Source organism: Solanum dulcamara, chromosome 11 (assembly GCF_947179165.1).
Source record: "Solanum dulcamara chromosome 11, daSolDulc1.2, whole genome shotgun sequence".
NCBI classification, from domain to species: domain Eukaryota; kingdom Viridiplantae; phylum Streptophyta; class Magnoliopsida; order Solanales; family Solanaceae; genus Solanum; species Solanum dulcamara.
Window position 1 is genome coordinate 47,843,717 of NC_077247.1, and position 25,812 is coordinate 47,869,528.

Below are 25,812 nucleotides of genomic sequence, written 5' to 3' on the forward strand. Positions count from 1 at the left end.
ATGGTCAACTAATTTGTCTGTATCAATTATTTAGAGTAGAATAGGTCCATTAAGTGTGCAGATTATCAAACAATAATGTTCTGGATTTCTCTAATATCCATAGGCGTCTTCCTCCACATTCCAGATAATTAACGAAAACCATACGCAGGACGCCGCGTATTCATCCATTTATCCTATAAACAATTATCAATAACAATCTTAATGTAATAATACAATGCTTTAACAGGCTAAAAGGTGAACCTAAATTATGAGTATTATCTGTTAGTGGTGGTACCCTCCAAAAAACATTATCTGTATTTAGGTGAAGAGGGAAGCTGGACCCACCCTCAACATAGGATAAACTTCAAATTCCCAATTCTTCCTCACATCGGATATATTAGAAGCGTCGAATATAGTGAGTTGAATTTAAGCGGGTCAATATATATTATATTATTTTTGTCTAAAATAAATTAAAAAATAGTGATCATAACGCAATTTGTCTACATTTTATCAAGTTTACTTTGTTTTTTTTTAAAATTTATATTTTTAGTATTTAAAATAAATAAATTAATTCTGATATCTTTTTAATAAAAAATTTCATGATTCAATTTTAAATTACATATTAATCCAACTCTCAATAAGGCAATATAAACCATTAAAATATACTGAATTAATAAATAAAAATAAATCAGCCCAAACTTTTAAAAGATATACTTTGATGCCATTCATTTTAATGGAGAGGATATTCCAGTGTATATATCCATACAAAAATAATTAAAGCTGTAATTTTGAGGAAAAAGAAAATCAGAATTCTATTAGTTTTAAGGAAATAATTGACATAGACTGACGTGGGTCCATAGTTTCTCTTCTCAGGTCCACTCAATTCCAAATGAGTGGGCTCCACTCCTCATGTTCATGAACCTTCCTCTAGCCACGTCATTATTGTGGGTCGCACTCTTTTGCTATAAAGTCAGTTCCTAATAATGGTCATAAAACACAAATATTTAAGAGCGCTTTCTTCTCTTTATCCCATTAAAATTTTTAGAGGCAATAATGGTCGGAGTAATGGCTAGGAGACCTCTAAGTCACCGGATTTTGACGTGTCACAACCGGGAAACTGAATTTTCCGGCGATCATACAATGAATATTTCTGACACTATTTTTAGTTTTCTTGATGAAGAGGGTCATCATCAAGGTTCGTCACTAGAAAGTGTTAGTGATGAGGATGTTTATGTTGAAGATGAAAATGAAAATGAAGAGAATGAAAATAATATTGAAGATAATCACTTCTGGGAAAATCAACATCAGCTTTTGCAAGTAAGTTTCAAATCTCCCTTTTAGGATACCATAATAATAATAACGAATGTGCTAAATTATTGGCAGGAATACAAATCACAACCTCTTGTTTTGTTTTCTTAATATTACTACCTTCTTTGGTAAGTACTCTTTTAATGTCAAAACTATAACTCTTTAACTTCCTTTAAATAAACATCAATCATATATATTTGAGATTCTTTATATAATCTTGACAATCCTTGTTTCGTATTAAAGCTTTACTCATTCAATCTCAATTCTTGTTTAATCCGATATTATATTCATATTATAATGTTCACCCTCCACGGTCTTAATCATGATTCATTCCTTATATGTTGAGGTATTTCCAAACTTAATTAGATATGGTGGGGATTCTAGAAAAGTTAAAGGAGAAAAGGTAAAAGATTTCTAATCATAAAGGGTCTTTTTCTTTTTTCCTTTTCATCATTTTTTTAATCTGTTGAAATCAAAACTAAGAAACTTCTTAGAAATTTAAAAACCTTTATATATAAACCCAATTTAGCTCTCTCTAGTGTCTCATAGCCTTGATTTTCTCCTCCATTCATTACTAATTACTCATATTTTATTTTACTTTGTTGTTGTTGCAGTCAGTATTATGCCGGACGACAACATTAGAATCACAGATCCGAAGCATTACTAAACAAACCTTAAAAGAAGCATCAGAAATTAATTTCAGCTGTAATTGCAGCTGGAAAATGGTCAATAATAATATTATTAATAGTTGCCCAAATTGTCTAATGAAAGAGGTTTGTAGTCGCCTACAAAATGCTGGTTTCAACTCGGCAATTTGCAAGTCCAAGTGGAAGAGCTCACCACATATTCCCTCAGGTAAATATAATATTCATTTTTACAATATTATAATTATATTGACACAGACGTTTTTGTAAATATGTCATTTGAAAAAAAAATTAAGTTAAAGGACTATATATCTGTTTTAAATATTTTTTTATTACGTACCAGTCCAAGGGGCAGATCTAGGAGGCTTATTGGAGGGGTGTATATTTTTATATATATATTTATAAAGAAAATATAAATATTAAATGTGACATCCTTAAAAATAATGAGTCTTGTGATGTCAATGATTAAAGCTTAGGTTTATTATCGTAGGCTTAATAGGGTGTATTTTCTTTTAAAAAAATTTATCATGCGAACATCGGCGTACTGCAAGTGGCTAAGTTCCCTTTAAACTTTGTATTTTTACACAATCATGTAAATGTTTATTCTAACAAGCATGATTTAATAAATTAAAAAATAGGATGAATAATATGTTATAACAAAGTATATATATACTATCGATCATTAACTATCTAATAGTGTTCTTATACGATGTAACAGGTGAACATACATTCATAGACATGGTGGACAATTCGAGCCCTCAGAGGGGAGAAGTGAGGGTAATTATCGAATTAAATTTCCGAGGGGAATTTGAATTAGGTAAAGCAAGCGAAGAATACAATCGACTGGTGAAATGGCTGCCAGAAGTATTTGTAGGGAAATTAGAGAGATTATTGTCAGTAATAAAGATTTTGTGCAATGCTGCTAAGAAGTGTATGAAGGAGAAGAAAATGCATATTGCGCCATGGAGGAAACAAAAATACATGCAAGCTAAGTGGCTTAATACATCTAAACGTATGACTACTTCTAAATCCCCATTATCATCAACTGACGAATATTATTCATATCGATTGCCACAGCCCAAGGCATCGATGCCTACGGTTGATTTGTTGGGAAATTTTCCAAATTTACATCCTACTGTACTTGAAGTGGTGTGAACTATCAAGGCGTTAGATTACACTGTTGGAGTGTTCCATTTTTGTAGTTTTCTAATATATTTGACTTATCAATTAGTGTGAGCTTAGAGTATAGATTTATATAATTTGTAAAAACACGTGAAAAGTGGTTGAAGGTGGCTACTGAAAGTTCAATTTTGGATAAAAAGATTGGGAAAATTTGGGAGTACATCTATCCAAGTTAATATATGTGAGAGTTTACAGATAAAAAATGTTTCAAAAATGTAATTGCGGTGAACGTGGATCGAACACGTGACCTTCAGATCTTCAGTCTGACGCTCTCCCAACTGAGCTATCCCCGCAATTCATTGTTGACTTTGTACATAAATTTATATTAACAAATAAATGGAAAAGATTGCTGTTACACCCTTTCACCATTGAACATTTCCATAAAGTTGAAAAAGAGTTTCAAGAGAAGAAAACCTTAAAGCATACCAAAGGGATAAATTCGTGAGGTTTGTTGGATTATAAGCGGACAATATGTGTTATAAGTATTTAATGTCATAAAAAACGTATATTAAAGTCAGATTCTCTTATTAATACGACAATATATATATATCAAGTAATTGACATCCTAAACCATTATTACTAAATATTTACTAAATATGTTATTATGCATTAGGTAGCTCCATCACATTTTGATTTTTATAACGTTGTTTAGATTTCAAATTAATATCACATCTCTAGCAAGCCCAACAAAGAGAGCACCCTCTTGTATAATCCAGTTGTTAAGGTAGATGAGAAATCATATGATATGTGGACAAGCCCAACAAAGAGAGCACCCTCTTGTATAATCCAGTTGTTAAGGTAGATGAGAAATCATATGATATGTGGACAGAACTTTCTCCTTAACTCGAGATGATAGTCTAAGCAGATTACTTAATTATAAACATATTCATATGATATGAGCACATATACTTTCTACTTAGCTCGAGAGAGCTATCTTTCTATTCATCATTAAAATTCAAAGTCTATACTGTGTTACCAATGTTAATTTGGGACTTAATTTATGCCAATCGTAACTTTTCAAGCACACTCAATTTGACTTGAAACTTTCAATTTTAGAGGAAAACTAGGGAACGATGGAGCAAAGTATAGTGATGTACTACATATTCTACCTATACTCATCGTCAAGAATGTGAAAAGACCAAAAATGAACAAATTTTCAAGCCATCAAAAAATAACGGTCTATATTTGCTTTATTGTTAAATCTCTCGTTGCTTCATTGTTAAATCTCTCGTTGCTTAATCAATCTTAGATACACTATTGGCACATGCAAGACCAAAGTTCTAATTTCAAAATACCGGTGTTATAATTATCGCATACCTTACTAAAAAACAATAACGAATCAACCTTATTCCACCTTGTTATTGATGCAAATTGAGCATAGCAGAGAACTAATCAACGTGTAAAAATCGATCCACAAATCAAAAAGTTTTGGATTGCAGTCCTTTAAAAAAAAGTGGGCTCTCTTTATCTATACAAGTCCGTTTCTTGTCCAAAAGTTGAAAGAAAACAAATGGAAATAAACAAAAATGAGTTAGCCAAAAAGGGTTGTGCACCAGCCGGGAATCGAACCCGGGTCTGTACCGTGGCAGGGTACTATTCTACCACTAGACCACTGGTGCTCCATATTATTTTCTTGAACTACAATTTAAACATACTATAATTCCCTTCAATCAATCATACTATGAGTTTCATGTATGTACACTATCAACATATCTTGTGTAAAATGAAAAATATAAGCAACAAATTCTCTAGTGGAAATCAAAAAAAAGAGAAAAGAGAACAAACTCTTCCACTACAACTAGTATCAAGGTACAAAAAAAGAAATGAATACATTATCTCCTAGCCTATCCTTTTTCCTACCCCATCATATAAAAAAGATACATGAAGCAGCATTGGCAAATGCCAATTCAATCAAAGCTTGGCCCTGGAAGTATAGGAGATGAAGGTTAACAAAAGTTAAAGCAGAGTGATGGACAAAAACCAACCAAATGTTAAACTCATCTACCATCCACCAGAGAATTTGTCCAAGAAATTGACATGGAAGAAGACAAACCTTCTCTAATTTCTTCAAATGTTGGATGTGAACCATGGCTTAAACTCAAGGAAAAATTGGACAACATGGTATTAGATCTCAAACTCTCCAGAAGGTAAGCATCCATATCCTCAGTTTCATATTCATCAACATCACTATTCCTGTCAAAGAATTTCACCACTTGTCTCATGCTTGGCCTAGCTTTGGCGTCTAGGCTCGTGCATATCATGCCTAATTGCAATACCCTTAAGGCTTCCTCTTCACTGAAATCTTGATGAGTCCTTAATCGACTATCAAAGGCTTTAAACAATTCACCTCGTCTCAGTAGTTCCCACAGCCAATCCACTAAAGGTGGCTTGCCTTCATCCTCTATAGGCCTCCTTCCACACATCACCTCCATAATTAGAACTCCATATCCAAACACATCGGTTTGTGTGGAGGCACGTCCAGTCTTGACGAACTCTGGCGCCAAGTATCCCACGGTGCCAACAACTCGAGTCGTGCTAGCTACTTGACTATGATCATGCATTTTGGCTAGACCAAAATCACCTAGCCTTGCATTCATGTCCTTGTCAAGTAAAACATTGCTAGCCTTAATGTCCCTATGCAACACTTTTGCCTCCCATCCCTCATGCAAGTATAGAACCCCTGATGCCACATCTTTTAAAATCCTAATTCTGTCTTCAAAACTCAGCATGTTTCTTTCATCAGATTCAAACAACCTTTTATCCAAGCTCCCATTTTCCATGTAATCATAAACCAAAATCAGGCTGCCTCTGTCTTTCTTGCACCACCCTCTTAATGACACCAAATTTCTTTGCTTTAGCCTACCAAGACTTGAAATCTCAGCCAAGAATTGCCTTGCCCCTTCACTGTTTTGGTGAGAAATGCGCTTTATTGCAACCTCTGAACCCCCAGCCAAAACCCCTTTATAAACCTTCCCATTACCTCCAACTCCAATCACATTTTCATCGGCAAAACCCTTTGTTGCAGCATCAATTTCTTGATAAGTAATCCTATGTGGCCAATATTCCAATTCCCAATCTTCCATATCCTCTCTTTCCCTTTTTATTCTCCTATTTCTCTTAATCAGAAACCATGAAGCTACTGCACTGGCCATAACAAGAAACAAGAGTGACACTGTCATACCTGCAATGAATCCCTTCGATCGATAAACTGGATCCTCAGGAAGCTCAAATGAAGGCAGCCCATATGTAATCAAAGCATCACCTATCGAAAAATTCGAGTTACTAAAACTCCAAGATAAAATCTTGTGACTTTGAGCAAGATCTCCAGTGGATGCTGTAAACCCCACATACATCTCTTCCTCAAAAACCAGAGAGAGATTTAGAGGAAAATCCAACAAGGGTTGCTTAGGCCTTTTCATACCAACTGGTGCCATAGTTACACTAATGTTGAAATCTTCATAATCAACCCAAACTTGGTAATTTCTTCCATTATTCAACTTTAAAGTCTCTAAAGACTCCTCATTTAGGCTACCATCACTATTATACTTAGTGTTCTCATCAGGCCAATATCCTGCTTCATGAGCAAACACTGATGCAAGAGAATTGACATCAATTCCAACATGGTTTTCATTTATGTCATTGAATTCTTGATTCTTGAAAACATCAAACTCAACCCCAAAGACATGATTATTGGGATTCCCATTGTTTGTAAAATTCAAGAAACCTAAATTCTGTGCAGAAGTAGTACCATCAATACCTGTGTGTGGCACAAACAAAAAAACTATGCCATGTCCTGGTAGCCTGTCTTTGTAGGGAGCCATTGCAAAAATGAAAGAAGTTGAAAAGGGAAGAACTTTGGATGAGTTGACTTCTTTTGTGGCAATCTTTGAATGGTACAGAGCTCTACCAATTGAGAAAGTTGAGTCATTTGAAAGAGTAAGTATCCTAGATTCAATTGTAGCATTCCCAAAAATTGACACATCTGATTGTGTAAAGCCATTGAAGACAAAATCAGTTTCTGCAACTGATTGATTACAAGAAAATATGGTTAATAACAGGTAAGAAAAAAGAAATTTTGGATAATATTGGTTCATTCTAAGAAAGAAGAAGCACAGCTAATTCTCATGGAGAAAGAATTATGGAAAGCAGAGAAAATGGGGAAATATCATTTTAATCACTTGTGACCAGGTATATTTGACAAAAAAATACTTGGTCAAAAAAAGAAATTCCACCAAAATTGGGAAATATTACAAGAAGGGGAATCAAGTTATTATTATTATTATTATACTCAAAAACACAATCTTAAAATTGAAAGAGAAAGCAATCTGTTTGTAAAAAGTCAAAGAACTAGGAAGGTTTCTTACGTATAAACGACCAAAATAATAAAAATATGCTGCAAATGTGAAGATAAAGAGGAAAAAAAAGTGAGGAGGTGCAACACAAAACCGGCGGCTGCCAGCTTGAAGAAAAGTCAAACGCAGAAAGTTTGACTCCTTGTATGTTTTGGGGGAAAAGGTAAAAGTACAGAAAATCAAGGAAATAATGTCTTTTTTTCTCATATTAATTTAATTTTATAAAAATTTAAAAAATATTAATCAAAATTTACATAATTTAATTCTTAAAAGGTAAATTGAATTAAACGTGTATACATTATTTCTGAAATTGGAAAAATGAGGAATAGAGATGCGGATGATATATTTTATATCCTATAAATTTATCACATTTAAAATTCAATACTAGACTTATTTAATTTTTTTAATCGACAGTCGATATCTACCATCAGGAAGTGCATAATTCATAGAGGTAGGGGGTTTGCAATCGGAGGCCTCATTACAGAGATATGCCAAAGGGCTAGGGTCCCAGAACAACATGATTATATGGCCCCCCTTCCCTCCGATAATTATGATGTCACCAACATAAAGGGGCCAGATTAAACTCAAGAGCACGCAAGGCGCGATGATATGATCACAGCTAGGGGTGTACATATACCGGATTGGTTCGGATTTGTTACAAACCAAACCAAACCATTTGTGTCGGGTTATTAAATCTATAAACCAAACCAAACCAATACAAGTCGGGTTTTTCAATATTAATTTTTTTCGGATTTTTCGGGTTTTTCGGGTTTTTCGGGTTTTTCGGGTTTTTTATAGACGGAGGCAAAACAAAGTTTTAACTTTATAATATAACTAAAATGTCAAATAGCCATAATGAACCCAAATGTTCACCACTTCTGCCAATTAACTTAATCACACATAAATAAAAACTAATATAGTTTCTTCCATAAAATTAAGCAACTACAGCTTTAGACAAAATGATATGTTAGATGTCACAAAAACAAAAATCCACCTTAAAGTTTGAGTATACTCTAAATCATCTAAACTATTACAACTGAAGTTGCTTCATCTCTCAATTAAACTCAATAAACATAATATTGGAAGCAATCTGCATATCTGGTTCTATTTTCTTATCTGCAAAATAAAAAGTTAAGTCAAATATAGCTCTAGAGGAGATATAAAGGTTTCCAAAGGTGCATCATGAATAAATGCCAGCCAATTCATAACTAAAAAAAAATGAGCTTTACAAAACAACTTTTTGTAGAAGAAGTCTTTAACTTTTGTAAAAGAATAGTGTAATCAATTAACATACCAATTCTCACACAGATGGTGCATCGTGAATGAAATTGGCTAATTAATTTTCAAAGGTGAGTCTCGATACTCTGCAAGAAAAATGAATAAATTAATAACAAAAATAAGAAAAAAAAACAAATCTGTAACACTTTAATAACACATTAAGGTCTAAAGTACAAGGCAAACCGAAAATTCTTATTAGTTAATTGATTGACTAGGTACAGGAATATATTGTAGACAGTGCAATATTTTGTCAAAGTTTCTCAAGTTTAAAAGGACCAACTTACGGGGAAAAAGCAATTTACTTACCAAAAACTGTATGATGCCTGCAGCATGTAGGAGCCTATTTAGTAATCTGCTGATTATTTGATGAATTTAGCTTCAGAATAATAACAAGGTTTGGTCATTGTGCAGAAAAACAAGAGTCTAATATCATGAAGTAGTGCCAGTATGGAACTATTTGCAGTAGCACTAAGGCAGTAGCAAAGTATGGAACTATCTGCAGTAGCACTAAGGCAGTAGCAAAGTTATACCAGTATGGAACTATTTGTCTGCTTTCCTTATGATGCATCTATGTACAAGAGATGCAAATAAACTATGATTTGAATAAATCAATAAACCAATTAACAATGTACTAAGCAATGTCAAAGTTATAGAATAAACAATAAACCAATTAACAATACCTTCATCAACTTGCTCGATGTTCTGGACTTCTTCTAAACTGTCGTGAAAATTGTATTCTTTAGAAGGTGATCGTAGCCATTATTGAGACAATTTCTGTATATAACAAAAAAAAGGTTATAATTTGTAATAGATGTTTAAGATACAACTAAGAACTAACATAGATGAATGAAACTATTTCTAAGATATTACAACAGATAATAAGGCAGCACAACAAATAGAGTAACAGCACAATAACAACTTAGTATATAAGGAATGCTGCAGGTTTCATCATGCCAGATTTCAAACAAGGCATCACCAAGGCATCCAAACTTACAACAGACTATGACCAAACTACAGCAGACTATGACCAAACTACAGCAGGGTCAGAGATGCAGGGTGTTTTGCAACCTGAGGACCTACACCAAGGCATCCAAACTTTGCAGGATTGCAGTATATATTATTTTGACAAGGCCCAAGAAGTTTCAGCTCAAACGGATAATTGGAGACGTTAGGCGAGCGACCTTGAAACAATCAGCTGTCTTAAGCCTAAAGAGAGAGAAATTTGCTATTTGGAACCTCAAACTTGGGTAAAAAGCCTTCAAATCTTGCAAGGCTAAAGAAAAGGATATATATGCAAACCTCATGAAGTTTCAACTCAAACGGGTAATTGGAGACGTTAGTCGAGCGACTTGGAAAAAACTAACTGGCTCTAAAGCACTGTCTGAGGTCCTTTCTTTTTTACTAGATTGTGCAAGTCCTTTCTTGCTTGGGTTTGTTTGTTGTATTGTTGCAGGTTGCTGGAGTGATACATCAACATGCCTTAACAACAACTGCATAGAAGACATCACAGATACAACCACCAAATCAAACACCTCAACTAAGAGGACCTCACATGGCCATTTCTGGTTATCCTGTTTGGTTGGATGCTTGTATTTTGTTAATGGTCTATGTGTAGGCACAATAGCATCTAGGACACCTTGGAAAATAGAAGGCAATAATATGGAGACATCACCCTGCCATGCTAGGACTCCACCAATACATCAGCCCTCCACCCAGGACAACTTCCCTTTTGAAATACCCGCAGCAACAAACATGCACCACAAGCCCCCTGCAGCTCCTTGCTTTTTTATTTGTTATGTGCAGGCACATATTTACTCTAAGAAGCTGACCAATTTTTCTTTGGAAGCAACAAGGAGCTGCATACATCAACATCTAGCACACAAGGAACAGTTATAGCAGCAAATAACAGTTTATAGCAGAAGAAACCTAACTTCAACATTGAATTTTAATTAGCAACTAACTATATTGATGTCAAACTTTAGCAACAATAATTGACTAACAAAACCCAAATCGAGAAAGCTGGGGACAACTATTAATAGAAACCAAAAGAACAGTCTCTGAAGCTCGACTTATCCGATCATTTCAGAAGTTGATCAAATATGTATCAACCCATATTATGTATACCATAGCATATGGAAATCCATGGATATCCACCATAACTCGCCTCCCCACCCTAACACAAGCGCCTCCAAACATTTGATGGCTTTAGGCCCCAATAAATAAGCGCCTCCAAAGAACCAAAAATCCTCCAAATTCAGTTCGCTCAAATACGAAAACATACAGAAGATGCACAAAAAAGGAAATGAATTCGACCGATTAAACGAAGAACCAAAAGAACTGAGCAGACAAAAGATGAAGGAGATATATACCTACATAAACATTCATAAAAGAGACAACAAGAGGAACTGATTGTTGCTAATTTGAGAGGAAAGCAAAAGAGGGTCGGCGAATATTGTTGAGAGAGGGAAGAAAAATGGAAAGGAAGCTAGGGTTGTGAAAGAGGAGCATATGCTCTCCTCTTTATCTGATTGTTTTGGTCTTTTGGACCTTTGGGTCTTTTGAAAAGATTTTGGGCTTCATCTTCATTTTTTTGGGCCTGTTTTACATATTAATTAGTTGGGCTCAAGTCTAAATCTAGACAGAAAATCAGAAATTATGAAAGAAACTTAAAAATAATATTTATAAATTATATTTTAATAAATATTTTTATGTATAATATAATTTAAAAATAATATATCTATACTCGGGTCGGTTTGGGTTCGGTTTGACTTTTTTTAGTTAAAACCAAACCAACCCTATAATGGTCGGGTTTTTTTTCCGAACACCAAACCAAATCAAACCAAACCACTAGTCGGGTTTTTTTTCCGGTTTGGTTCGGTTTGTCGGTTTGGTGCGGTTTATCGATTTGCCCTGTACAGCCCTAATCACAGCCCACACTTAGTTATTCTGTTAGCTCAACCTTTCACTTTGTTTATATGGATAGAGGCATTCTTCTTTTCTTTACTAAATTCAACCATGAGATAGTTGATGTTCTTTTCATTTTCCATCGGTTTGTCTTTTCTACACAAAATTTTATTTCAATCAATAGCACCAATGGTTTTATTCTTAGTAACCCAAGGTATATTCAGGATTATAAAATTTATTAGAAAAATAGCTAATAATTGGTGTTGAGGCTCAATAATTTAAGGACTAAACATTAGGGTCAACTGGCTTGGAATAAGAATATTTGTTTTTTTCATCCAATATATTCGTACTGTAATTCGATTATTTTATATTCATTGTGTAATATCAATTTGAAAAAGCGCTTCCTACTAAAAAAATATATCATACTCAAAATTTGAAATTGAAACTTTGATTAACAAAAAAATAATCTTCATCGCCTTCTTTGATGACAATGGGGCACTAGATAGTTAATGACATGTTGAATTTTTTTTAGCCAAAACAAATGATTTGTCAAACAAGAAAGATGAAAAAGAAGAAAAAAATGCATGAGACGTTGATTAATGTAATATATTTTAGGGAAAATATTCGACATTTTGTTTATTCGTATACGTAATAGTACATCCAAATGTAGTAGTATACTATAGACTATAGTAATAAATAAAGGGCTAATAGAATAAGCCTTGCAAAATAGTCCATATTTTACAATATTATAAGCTTTTTGGTCAAAAAGAAAAAAAAGGAAGTGATGTTAATTTTGAAACACACCATGATAACAAACCTATGCAAGTATGAAAAGTAAATGAAAAATATATCTATCCTTTGTTTTTTTAGATGCTCATAATTTGTACTTTTTGTTTCTCTTTCAACATTCATTAAATGTTGCATTTTTATATAATATTCTAACAGTTGACATTTGAAAAATCTGTCATTTAAAGACCCCTCTAGATTAGCAAATAAAAATATTTTGTGACTTGGCTAAACAACATATTCAGTGAAATTTTATAAATGGAGACTGGAGAGGGCAAGATGTATGGAGACCTTACCGCTATTTCATAGAGATAGAAAGGTTGTTTTCGAAAAACCCTCGGCTCAAAAATCACAATTTCAAGTATAAGAGAAAAATAATATATATAGCATAATGGCATAAAAAATAAAAAAATGATATAAATTTTACGGGACAAAAATAATAATTTTGTGACTTGCGTATAACGGAATAATTTGCTTATTTTTATTTCGTTCTCATTTTTCTAATGGACAGTGTTTGAAATATTATAGATAACTAATTATGACTTTTTATTGCTTACTAGTATATAGTATTACGAGAGGTCTAATTAAATGTGATATCGGCTGGTCTACCAACCATATTTTGCTAATTTTCTATTTTCTTCGGACCATATTATTGGGGTTGTATTTTTCTTCAATTAAATAATAGTTACACACCCAAAAAAAAAACTCATATTTATATGCTGAGTGAACAAATAAGATAGAAAAAATTCACACATAATGTATGTGTTACTATGACTCATCCAAACTTTTAAGCGTTCCACGGCTAGGGATGACAATAGAACAGGTCCTATCCTATAGACATTCCTTCCACGACAGTTTATTTTTGAAATATAATACTTAAGTTAATGTATTATTTTAAAGATGTAAGTACTAGTTAGAAGATTTATGGATTTTTCAGTAACAAAAACAGATATGCGATAATTACGAAAGTTCTCACAAAATGTATGAACTTTCTTTAGCCACATCTTAGATATCATTTAGAGGAGACAACACATATTTTCTTTATTGTAAACGTTAGCCATCAACTAACTAATATAGAAAAATTAGTTTCTTCTGATACCTCAGTGTATTTATACATCGTAAGTTAAGGTTTGAGAGAATGTTATTTAATGAACTAATTACAAGCTAATTATCACCATTTATGAATAGTCCCCGACCAAATAAATATTCCCAAAAGTTAATGAGAATGAATTTCAATTAAGAAATCCTTTAGACAATACTTGGCGAATAATACATATATATATATGAGCATAACAAATTAAGGGAAACAAATGAATATAAAAGTTAAAAACAAATCAATACCTGATACACATCAAATTCGATTTTTAACACATAAATGTATAATTTGCTACATAATGTCAATAGTAATTAATAGAGTCATTTGGTCCAAAGATAAGCTATATAGAAGATAGTTAAGTAAGAATTACTAATACAAAGAGTTAGTTATGCTGGAATTAGTAATACATAAATTATAATGCGAGAATTAAAAAGTAGTGATTATTTCTTTTTGAATGCTCAGCTTGTTATGTAAAAATGTATAAAAATTATATACTCAGTATAGTCACATAAAGTGAAGCGTCTTAAACAAATGTGTATAAAATTTATATAGTAAATATTCATTTTTTTACTTGAAAAAAGTTTGTTTACTATTATATCCTCGAAAAGGAAATCTTTCAAGTCTTTTATTTTAATATAGGTATAACTAATACTTCTATTATTATTTCATTCATATCAAAATAACATTAGAAATTTTCTCATTAGTTTATGCATGTATTATTATGTATAAAGAGAAGTAAAATTCCAATCAAACATTATATTATATATTTTGCAAGATTTTATACAGAGATTAAACTATCTTTAACATTCCAGCATAATAACATAAAATGTTGTGCTGGATTTTATACCTAGATTAACCCTCTTTTATAAAACCAACCAAACAATGGGAATGTTATTTTTCAAGGCTGTTCAAAAGTCCCGCTTTTTGACATGACCTTAATGGGAATATTATTTTTTAAGGATTTATCTTTTGTATACTAAGACCTTATTTGCTTTTTATTAAAATTAAGACCTAGGAATTTGAATATAAGAACAGACTCGCACACCTTTTCATCAGTAGACCACATTATTTATATAGGTCAAACTTTATTAAATATCTAAAATATATTTGGCTTAACTTATTTTAAGCAAAATAGTTTATCAGCTAAAACTAATAGATAATTTTACCTAAATCCTATAGTGAAAAAGCTCAATTACAATATATCCCTCCTTTTTCTTAAATTACTCGATTTTTCTTTTTTTTCATATTTCTGATACATTACATATTTTGCTGATACATCAGGTTTTGGGTGTAGAATAATTAATATTGTTGAATTATTTATGGATAGTAACGTAATTTAAGTTAAGATTGGTTGTTTCAATCAATTACCGTGCTAATTAAGGGAAATAATCCTTAAAAAATGTAATAGTTATGAAGAGGAAGAAAAACTCAAAAAACAGAGCATAACTACGAACAAAAAATTCAATCAAAAATTCGATTTTCATCAAGCGAATCGAGATTAATATCGCAATACTATAGAGAATTCTGGAGTTTGGAAATCCGAGGTGAGTTATGAACAATACAAAAGTGATGGAATCATAGTGGACGACGATGTATCTTACTCGAATCTAAAAGCAGCAATCACTGCTGAATTGACCATAAATGAATCAGTGAAAAATATTTAAATCTGATACATCGTTCAAGGTAACTCATCGTCAATGATTATTCGTAATGATATGGGTGTTAATCTTTACATAGAGTTGAAGAAGAACGAGCCTGAATTCGTAAATTATCCCCTATGCATAACAACATATGATAGAAAGAAATGTGAGTTACAAGCATTCGACGCTACATCTGGAGCAATTGTTTGTGCCAAATCAAACACGAACGAGTCACAAATTTTTGATTCAGAGGAATATGGTAATTCTGCAGCTTTTTATATACCAAAATTGGATGTGACGAACTACATAACTGATACAATTGGTGCGGAAGTGAAGGAGAAGCAATTGTATAAGGTCAAAGCAAAACTAGTTGATCTAATTGCCAAATACAAAATTGATAATTGATTCAATTTTAAAGTTAAAAGATCTGATAGTAAAAGGTATGTGCATTTGCTGATTTTGGAAATTTGATTTTGTAAAGATATTTTTGTTGTTTTATATTCATGATACATACTAAGTATTATGTATCAAGTACAACAGTTAAAAAAATTTGTTGTCAGAATATATCAAATACATATGAATCTCTTTGTATCTGATACGTGTTAATATTTTTTTATTTTTATTGTCATGATACATCATAACATTATGTATCTAACTCAGTTCAATACTTTTTCCAGATATACTGTTGATTTTGTAGAGATAATTTTATTGTTTTATATTCATGATACATACTAAGTACTATGTATCAAGTACAACAGTTAAAAAACTTGTTGTCAGAATGTATCAGATACATATGAATCTCTGTGTATCTGATACATGTTAATATTTTTTTATTTTTCTTGTCATGATACATCATAATATTATGTATCTAACTCAGTTCAATACTTTTTCCAGATATACTGTTGATTTTGTAAAGTTAATTTTGTTATTTTATATTCATGATACATACTAAGTATTATGTATCAAGTACAACAGTTAAAAAACTTGTTGTCAGAATTTACCTTGGTCATATTACGTATGAAACTCTGTGTATCTGATACATGTTAATTTTTTTCTAAAATTATGCAATTATGTGTTAATATGCTATTCAGACGTCTGTTGTTGGAGAATGAAAATATCATATTGGAAAAAATTTGATATATTCAAAGTGAGATATTTCAATAATGAACATTCATGTTCATTAAGAGATAGGATTTTCAACAAAGTTCATGTTATAAAGGCTTTTGTACGTGCATTCACGGCACCTAAATTGGTTAATCATAAGAGAATTCACACCCCTAATGATATATGAGAGGATATTAAAGCAACATATGGAATTAATATGTCCTATCAACAAGCATGACATGCAAAAGAACATGCTTTGGAGATGTTAAGGGAAAAACTTGCTAATGGATATAGACAGTTGTCTGTATACATACATATGCTAAAAATCGTATAACCAAATTCGTACATAAGTATGCACAAGTTACCAACTGATGAGTTCATATATCTATTCATAGCGTTAAGGCCATTGATGAAGGGGTTTCAGTTTTATCGACCTGTACTTGTTGTTGACGGTGCTCATCTTGATAGACCTTATAAAGGGACATTTGTATTAGCTACCACACTTGATGGGGCAGGTCTTACTTTTTGTTATTGTTATGTATTGAATACCAGTGTATCATCTCATTTGACACATTTGCTGTGAATCTGAGGAATTATAATAACTATGTTATCACTGTTAATAATTTTTTAGGTTGTATATTGCCATTGGCATATGGTGTTGTTGATACAAAAAATGATTCATCATGAATGTGGTTTTTCTAGAACTTCAAAAATACATTTGGTGAGAGGAACAATATGTGTGTTGTATCAGATAAGAACAAAAGCATAATCAAGAGTGTAAAGATGGTATTTTCCAATGTCCCTCACTTTGCATGCATATGACATATATGAAAAAATATATGTACTAACTACATGAGAAGCAAAGTTGTACTAAGTGACCTCTTGTACTCGATGGCCAAGGCATACCGAAAAGATGAATTTAAAAAATTAATGGTAAAAGTTGAAAAAATTAATCACCGAGTGACACAGTATTTGAAAAATGCGGGGTACAAAAAGTGGTCAAGGGTTTATACAATTGTCAACAGGGGGGAAATGATGACTTCTAACATCGCAAAATGTATCAATGAATGTCTTGTTGAAGCACAAGAGTTGCCTATAATTGACTTTTTGGAGCAAACAAAAATGATATTTGGTGCTTAGAACTACAAAAATAGGGAAATAGCAGCTTATACAAAACATACTTTGGATGGGAAATTTGAATATATTTTAGTATCAAACACGATAAAGTGTTCGATAATGAAGGTACACACCAATTATTTTTAAGTAGATATCTACTTGATACATAGTTATTTGATACATAGCTATTTGATACATCAGTTCTGTATTCATATCTGTGATAATTATTTTCTACAGGTTGTTACTTCATCAGAATATCTTTATTCTGTTTATGAATCAACTAGACGAGATACCATGTTCACACGCAATTACAGTGTTGAAGAGCAAGAACATTACAGACATGCACTCATATTGTTCTGATTACTACAAGCTAGAGGCGTTGGCAAATACTTATGAATTGCCAATGGTTCCAATGCCAGATAAAAAAAATTGGTCTATTTCGATAGAAATTTTGGAAGAATTCATCTTGCCACCAAGATATAAAAGAATGCCAGAAGGCCCAAAGAAAGAAAGAAAAAAGTACTCTAGTGAGAAGCTAAGAATGAGCATAAATTCTTGTGGCCATTAAGGCCACAACAGAAAGACTTGTAATTTCATTTTCAAAGAGAAATAATGTTTTGTTATCCTAGGATACATTATATTTGGATCATGTAATTACATCTACACAGTTTTTTTACAGATTAGGGGTTGTATTTGATATATATTTCAATTAATCAGAATAGTAATTGAATATCAATAATTGATACATGGATGGGTGGTAATTATTTTCATTGTAAGTTACTTGGTAGTGATATAGTAAATTCGAGTTCAATAAATGAGAATAGTTGATACATAACCATTCGACATATTTGACAGATAAATGGTTGATACATTAAAGATTATTGTATTAGTTTTAAACTGAATTATGGCTGATACATAACATCTTGTATTGATATAAGTTGTAGATGTATCAGAACTAGTAAAGATTAATACATGAGAAATATTAAAGCTTAATACATGAGAATCTGTTACAAAAACAACATGTATCAGAAGCACTAAACCTTGATACATGAGAATCTGATACATAAACAACATGTATCAGAAGCACTAAACCTTGATACATGAGAATCTGATACATAAATAAGATGTATCAAAAATATTAAAGCTTGATACATGAGAATCTGTTACATAAATAGGACGTATCAGAATTATTAAATCTTGATACATGAGAATCTGTTACAAAAATAAGATGTATCATAATCATTAATTTTTGATACATGAGAATCTGATACATAAACAAGATGTATCAGAATCACTAAAGCTTGATACATGAGATTCTGATACATAAAAAAGATATATCAGAATCATTACATCTCGATACATGAGAATCTGATACATAAACAAGATGTATCAGAAGCACTAAAGCTTGATACATGAAATTCTAATACATAAACAAGATATATCAGAATCATTACATCTTGATACATGAGAATCTGATACATAAATAATATGTATTAGAAGCACTAAAGCTTGATACATGAGATTCTGATACATAAACAATATGTATCAGAAGCATTAAAGAATGATACATGAGAATCTTATACATATACAAGATGTATCAAAAGCAAACAAGTTTGATACATGAGAATATGATACAAAAACAAGATGTATCAGAAGTAATCAAGTTTGATATATGAGAATATGATATATAGAATTTCATCTTATATTTGAGTTTGATACATAAGAGAAACTTAAAAGTCTGCTAAATTGTTGAATAGCCCCCAAAAAATATTTACTATTGGTGCAAAAACATAATTGTACATTCTACTACTACAAAATTCAAAAAAAAACTACTCGACGTCCATCGGTTCTTCTAGACTAAGAGAGATAAAATCTCTCTTAGATTTTTTTGGATCGTCGTTTTCACTAATATAACCATCCATGGCCTTCCGACAATCATAATTCCACAATAGTACGGCATATCTTGAATGGAAGAATTCGGCATGTAGTTCAGTAGTTGAAATAAAAATTTTATCACTAAGATATTCAGCAAAAATAGCCAGGAAAACACCACAATCCCTGCAAAAAAAGGAATACACAACTTTAAAAAAAATAAAATTGACATATTAATGATTTAAATATGCATATTTTTTAATACTCATAAGTTATCGCTTTCTTGTTACGCAATTCCTTCAATGTATTCAACTGTAAAAGGGTGATGTGCTTTAAGCATGTTACCGATCGATTTGTCCTTGTATGAATCAATCGATGACCAATCAGTACGTTCATTCTTCTAAAAAAAACCACTATCGTGAAGGTATGTAGGTAGCATTACTGCTATCTTTTGAATATCTGGGGGTTGCTACTTTTTCTTCCAAGTGATGAATTATAGACGCGTATCAACCTCTGTTTCAACACAACTATCGCAAGAACCCAATAAAAATTCCTATCACAGTTTATCGGAATAAATAACTCATCTACCAAATGTTAGGATAACCCGACGGGTATTGAGAAACCTCTTATTATGTTCTTCACAGATCTCTAGTGATGAGCTATAACAGAGGCCCTTGCCATATCTTCTTGGGTAGAAATATCAGGTGGAATGTGATAATATTGTTTATGTGCATATTCGATGAAAATTTTAAAAATACAATTTGTTGTTGTGTATCAATATTGATTCCCAATTGCATCTTTACTTTCTTCCGAAGGTAGTAAAATATTACATTGATGTGCTGCACATTTTAAGAAAGTATTAGTTATACAAATTGATACAAAGTATTAGTTATACAAATTGATACATAATTTTTAAACAAGGTATAATATGTTGTACTGGATGTATCTGATTCATAATATCTATGTATCAAAAATTGTGTTTGACATGTAACAGATGTTTTATGAAGAAATGATTACCTCATTATTCCAGCATTTGTTCGGCTGTGACATGAGGTAGAACCAGTTCTTATCTTGAGGAAATATCACTACAAAGTCTATTTTTTTAAACCCGAATGAAGAGAACTTGGATCTATAATGTTCCTTTTTGGGTTTCCTGAATGGAAACTTATATTAAAAATGACAGAACATATATAATAAATAGCTTGTGTTGATATAAGTTGTAAATGTCATACTTACTTATTGGCATGCGATTTTAATAGTCATTTATCTATCCATTGAGAGTATTTCCAGATAAGCTCGGTTAAGGGACGATAACATATGCCAAAACCTTCAAAAGGGTGTGTTTGATGCCTAACAAATGTCATTTTTTTCTTACCTTTTTCACTCGATCAAAAATTTGTTAGATACGACGATTGTAATATCTTAGAAGACAACCTACTTCTTAGAAGAGGTGTCTTCGCATCATCTGACAATACATTGGGTTTTGATGAAAGAGTGATAGGTAGCTGGCTATCATGTAGTAGACATTCATCCTGAACTACTTGTTCATGACTAAAAGAAGTCAATAGCATGATAGGTAATATATAAGTTGAAACATGCTATTCAAATGATTCTGGAACATCTGATACAATATTTTGTTCTGATATATCATCCACCTGTTGTATCATATTGGATGGTTCATCTTCCTGCAAACATATAACATTTACTTATGATTTATGACAATTACAAAGAAAATTAAATATCTGATAGATGAAAATGAAATGTATTCAGTAGTTTAAAAATATATCAATAATTACATGATGTATCTACCTTAATATCTTCTTGGACATGAAATTGGTCATTTGCTTGGGGGGGTCAAATTTGTTTGGATCATTATGCTCTTTTAATACAGTAGGTGCTTGTTGTTGTTCCACCACATGGAATGGTTGAACAAAATCATCCTTTTTAATTTGAGATAATGTGCCAGTCATGTGGTGCACTATATTGTCAATCACTTTTAAAAGATCAATATGATTTGAATCAATTTTATTATCTAATCACTTGAATTTCGATAAACCTTAGTACAATAATATAAAAAATTAGAATGTATCAACTTATTAAAAAGTGTATTGTGTGTGTTAAATCTTATAGTAATAACTTACGTATTTTTTTATAGACTTCTTTATGGACTTCTTTAATGCTTTGAATTGCATATGAACAATTTGCTTCGAATGACCGAAAGATTCACTGTCTACCACTGACTTTGCCGCTGATTCTGTATCAGTAGAAACAGGCTTTTCTGATGAATTTGGTGGTATGACATCCTTTTGCATGTTAGCTGCTTCTACTTGAATTTGTTCTTTACTAGTGGTAGTCTTCCTTTTTTTGGGAGGAGGTGGAGAAGATGTATCAGTAACATGTTTGGATCTTCTTAATAATTCTGTGGGTGGTTTTGTTGAAAAGTCCTCAAATTCGGAGACTTATTGAGGTTCTGTAAATTTGATGTTGACAGCTGATATAACAACTTCAAAATGATGTTCACTGCCAGAAATTGCAATAGATTTCATTTCATATTGAGATGACACAATATTGGAGCATGGATACTGGAAAAAGATTGGTTGCTAATCAGAAAACAAATCAAGAATTACTATTGTATTAAGGTCAGAAATATAAAATGTATCTTAAATGTTATGTATAATGAGTCAGTGCATAAACAAATAATCTTTAAGTACATTTAATAAGCAACAGATGGTATATTCATTTGCTATAATTATGAAAATGATTTCATGAAATATACCTCACTAAAGATGGTAGACATGAAAGTCTCAAATTTTGGCTTGACGACAATAACACGCCAATTAAGAATTCTGGAAATTTGATTACCCACTCTTACAGCAATTTCAGAAGGCACCTGAGATGCACATTCGTAGATCCATGCATTCAGAGTGTATGGCATACCGCCGAAATGATATATTTGTTTGGCATTTGAAAACTTCTGCCTCATTCCTTTTATCAATTTGGAAAAATGCTATTTTCCCTCATGGGTATTGCTCATACCTACCATCCTCTACCATCTTAAAATCATCAACAGAAATAGGTGAATCACCTAGTTGAGAAAAAACAAAAGTATGGATGAAGTAGAGAATGACCATCTGAACAACGCCTTCATTTGTTTTTCATCCTCCAATCAGAAAACGCTGAACGAAATGTCATTTGTTTACCCTATTTTTTGCACTAGGGAAATATCTCGACAACAATCTACTTGTTGGTGCATCTGGGTATAAAAATTATTGATTTTATCGATACATCGTAAATTCGTAATAATAGCAAATTCCTTGATTGTGAATCGGAGTATGTTACCCTGCACGTGATGAATGTGCAATTACTCTTTATTTTTTTGCTCTACCTCAAAAAGTAAGAGGCATTTGACGATTTGCCCTTAAAAATTGCACTATGACATATCTAGGTAGTGACCAAATATGGTTTGCCTAAATTACTGTATAGCTTCTTCACCTATATGTAGTGCCGAATCTCAAGGAGTGTGAAAGGATCTTCTTGATGCCGTACTTCATTTTCTGTATTGACATGGAAAATGATTAAATACAACTTGAACTTGATACATAAACAGGATGTATCAGAAGCATTAAAACTTGATACATGAGAATCTGATACATAAACAAGATGTATCAGAAGCAATAAAACTCGATACATGAGAATCCAATACAAAAACACGATGTATAAGAAGTATTAAAGCTTGATACATAAGAATCTGATACATAAACTAGATGTATTAGAAGCAGTAAATCTTCAGAAAAAACGACATTTAAAAATAATAATAATATAAACAAAATGTATCAGAAGTATTAAAGCTTGATACATGAGAATTTGATACATAAACAAGATGTATCAAAACCAGTAAAGCTTGATATATAAGAATTCGATATAAAAACACGATGTATCAGAAATATTAAAATTTGATACATACAAATCTGATACATAAACTAGATGTATCAGAAATAGTGAATCTTCAAAAAAAACGTCATTTAAAAAAAACACATCTTATATGAACTCATACCTTTAGGAGATTAGGGCATGTTGTAACCCCTTCAATCTTTTTGTCTGCTTCTTTAGGTGCATGTTGAACTGGAGATTTCGACTTCAATTTCTCACGTAACTTATCCATCACTGCTGGATCATTACGGTATTTGGATTTAACCTCGTCATAACCTTCCCAAGATGAATCAGAACTCGGTGAAACAAAAATTCTTTAATTTTTATTCAACTGTATGAGACCAACACTAAAAGATGGAGCGGATTCCATATGTATCAGTGAAGAATATGAGTAAAAAAACACAAAAATTTACAGAAGCAAGCAGAGAAAATCAAAGGAGGTGAGAATGAAGTGAGATTTCAGATGAGGAAAAACTTGAATATACCTTAGTTAGAATCTTGAAATTGAGTAATAGATGTACAGAAATTCAAAATCCAAAAACTGACGAAGCGGAGCTTGAAATTAGGCGTGAATTTAGAGTAGTTGAGTGAAGTAAAATGTGATGTATCTGTGAGATGGGGAGAGAGTTAAAAAAAGAGGGATTTTTGATATTTTTTTATATGGTAGGAAATATTAGTAAATATGGTATTATAATATGTGTAAATAGGTAATTTTTCGAAAAAAATAAATAGGGGTAGCCCAATTTTTTTTTTTGACTTATAAGCTGTTTTCACTTTATAAGTTGCTTTAAATAAACTAAATCAAATAAACACAATTATTTTTTTTGAATTTATTTTAAATACAAAATAATTTTAAATTGATCAGCCAAATATTTAAAAAAATTAAAAATATCTTATAAATAATTTATAAGTTAATTCAAACGTGCTCATACTCCTTTGAAGAGATTTTTTTTGTGAATCCACCTAATGTCACTGCTCCCTAGCTTTCCCCTTTTTATTCCTTTTTTCATTCTTCAAAGTCCTTTATTACTTGTCTCCACTCCCCTCTCCCTCAAATCAATTATTTGACTTTCTTCTTTAGGAGTTATTAGATACTATACTTGTTATTATTAATTAAATGCTACTATAATTTGAATTTTGTTTCTATCAAATATAAAATAAGTTTCTATCAAAAGAATTTTTAAAAAGAAGTTATATGTACGTAATTACACATATATCATTGTACTTTTACATTTCCTCCTAAGTAGGTTATTAGAAAGTTTGGATGATAAAAAAATAATAAAGGATTAATTTCTTTCAAAGTTTTATAGTTGAATGGGAAAATTGATAATTATTTCTTCATCTTTAATTAGAAGTCTCAATTTTAAGTTTTTTTGGATATGAAATTGCCTTTATTAGATAGCGTTTTACCCGCAAATATTAAATTTTCGACACAAAATCAAATTTGTCAAACTCCAATACAATTATTGAATACCAAATAAAAAATCAAAACAAAAAAGAATGGGAAGAACTGACTGAGATTTCAATTTTTTTATTAGAAGATATTCTCACATGTTCTTTATCAAAATATAAAAAAAATTAACATACGTCCATTAAAATAAAGAAGCAACAAAATTGACAAATTGAAAATAACATCAGATTTAAGTAAAAATCGGTAAATTAGTGTTATTTTCTTGGAATATGTTATATGTGTTCAGTAAAAATCTTTATCTGTTCATTATAAAATTATTATTTTACTTTGTATAATTTATCGTGTATTTATACAATTTAAAGCAATCCAAAGTGGACAATATTTTTTAACGTAGAAAATAAATTATTGATGCCGTTCATGGTAAAGTTACTATAACAAAATGAATGTGAACCCACTCGTTAATTTTTTTTTCTTAGTTGCTTCTTCAACTTTTGCATACCCTTCATAAAATCTCTAGTTTCGTCCCCATTTGAATGCACGTCACCATTTGAATACACATGTGAATAATTAAGATGTTATTTTTAAATTTGAAAATTAAATAATTAAGACTGTTTATTTTTTAACATTTGAATGTGCACACTTTATTCATTTAGAAACAATAATAAATATATAATTCAAATAAAAAAAGTAATTTAATATTTGAAAATATACATTTAATATTAATTGATAAAAATATATCTTTATGTTCGCTAGCAATGGTGAAGATGGTTTATAGTATTGACAATACTAATGGTTGGAGTTGTGATGGTAGATATGATTAGTGTTGTAGTGAATGACATTATGGTGACAATTGATAGTGGTGATGATGATTGTGAATGTGAAGTTGGTTGGTGTTTGTAATTGATGGTAATTAAAAAATGTGTGATGGTTGACAATGTACGTGTTGCTGATAGTTGGTAGCGGTTTTAGTTGTGGTGGTGGTGGTGATTGATAGTAAGGTTAACCGTAATAGGTTAGTGGCTGATAGTGATGGTGGAGGAAGCTATGGTGCCAACGACAATGACATCAATAGTGACGATAATGGTAGTGTATGTAATTATATATATTAATGGAGGTAGACGGTGTGACAATGACTGATAATAGTGATTGATAACAGCGGTGGTTATAATAACAACCATGATTGATAGTAATGACTATCGGGTGATTGGCG

The 25,812-nt window shown here is 31.5% G+C and overlaps 2 protein-coding genes, 1 long non-coding RNA gene and 2 other non-coding genes across 5 annotated transcripts; 1 reads left to right on the top strand and 4 right to left on the bottom strand.

Annotated features, from left to right (window-relative positions):
• The first annotated feature begins 993 nt into the window (after nucleotides 1-993).
• LOC129875264 (uncharacterized) lies at nucleotides 994-3,270 on the top strand. The gene is made up of 3 exons (XM_055950716.1): nucleotides 994-1,296; nucleotides 1,902-2,142; nucleotides 2,650-3,270. Exons 1-3 carry the CDS (start codon nucleotides 1,033-1,035, stop codon nucleotides 3,084-3,086), a joined length of 942 nt encoding a protein of 313 aa, XP_055806691.1. The 5' UTR covers nucleotides 994-1,032; the 3' UTR covers nucleotides 3,087-3,270.
• A 63-nt stretch (nucleotides 3,271-3,333) lies between these two features.
• TRNAF-GAA (transfer RNA phenylalanine (anticodon GAA)) lies at nucleotides 3,334-3,406 on the bottom strand. The gene has a single exon. It is a non-coding gene; the product is annotated as a tRNA-Phe (tRNA).
• Nucleotides 3,407-4,661: 1,255 nt separating this feature from the next.
• TRNAG-GCC (transfer RNA glycine (anticodon GCC)) lies at nucleotides 4,662-4,732 on the bottom strand. Its single transcript has one exon. It is a non-coding gene; the product is annotated as a tRNA-Gly (tRNA).
• Nucleotides 4,733-4,888: 156 nt separating this feature from the next.
• Nucleotides 4,889-7,258, bottom strand: LOC129875198 (L-type lectin-domain containing receptor kinase VII.1). Its single transcript, XM_055950645.1, has one exon. It carries the CDS (start codon nucleotides 7,205-7,207, stop codon nucleotides 5,111-5,113), a length of 2,097 nt encoding a protein of 698 aa, XP_055806620.1. The 5' UTR covers nucleotides 7,208-7,258; the 3' UTR covers nucleotides 4,889-5,110.
• A 1,235-nt stretch (nucleotides 7,259-8,493) lies between these two features.
• On the bottom strand, nucleotides 8,494-9,504 carry LOC129874112 (uncharacterized). The gene is made up of 3 exons (XR_008762835.1): nucleotides 9,424-9,504; nucleotides 8,760-8,829; nucleotides 8,494-8,581 (listed from the first exon to the last, which is right to left on the bottom strand). It is a non-coding gene; the product is annotated as an uncharacterized LOC129874112 (long non-coding RNA).
• Nucleotides 9,505-25,812: the final 16,308 nt, after the last annotated feature.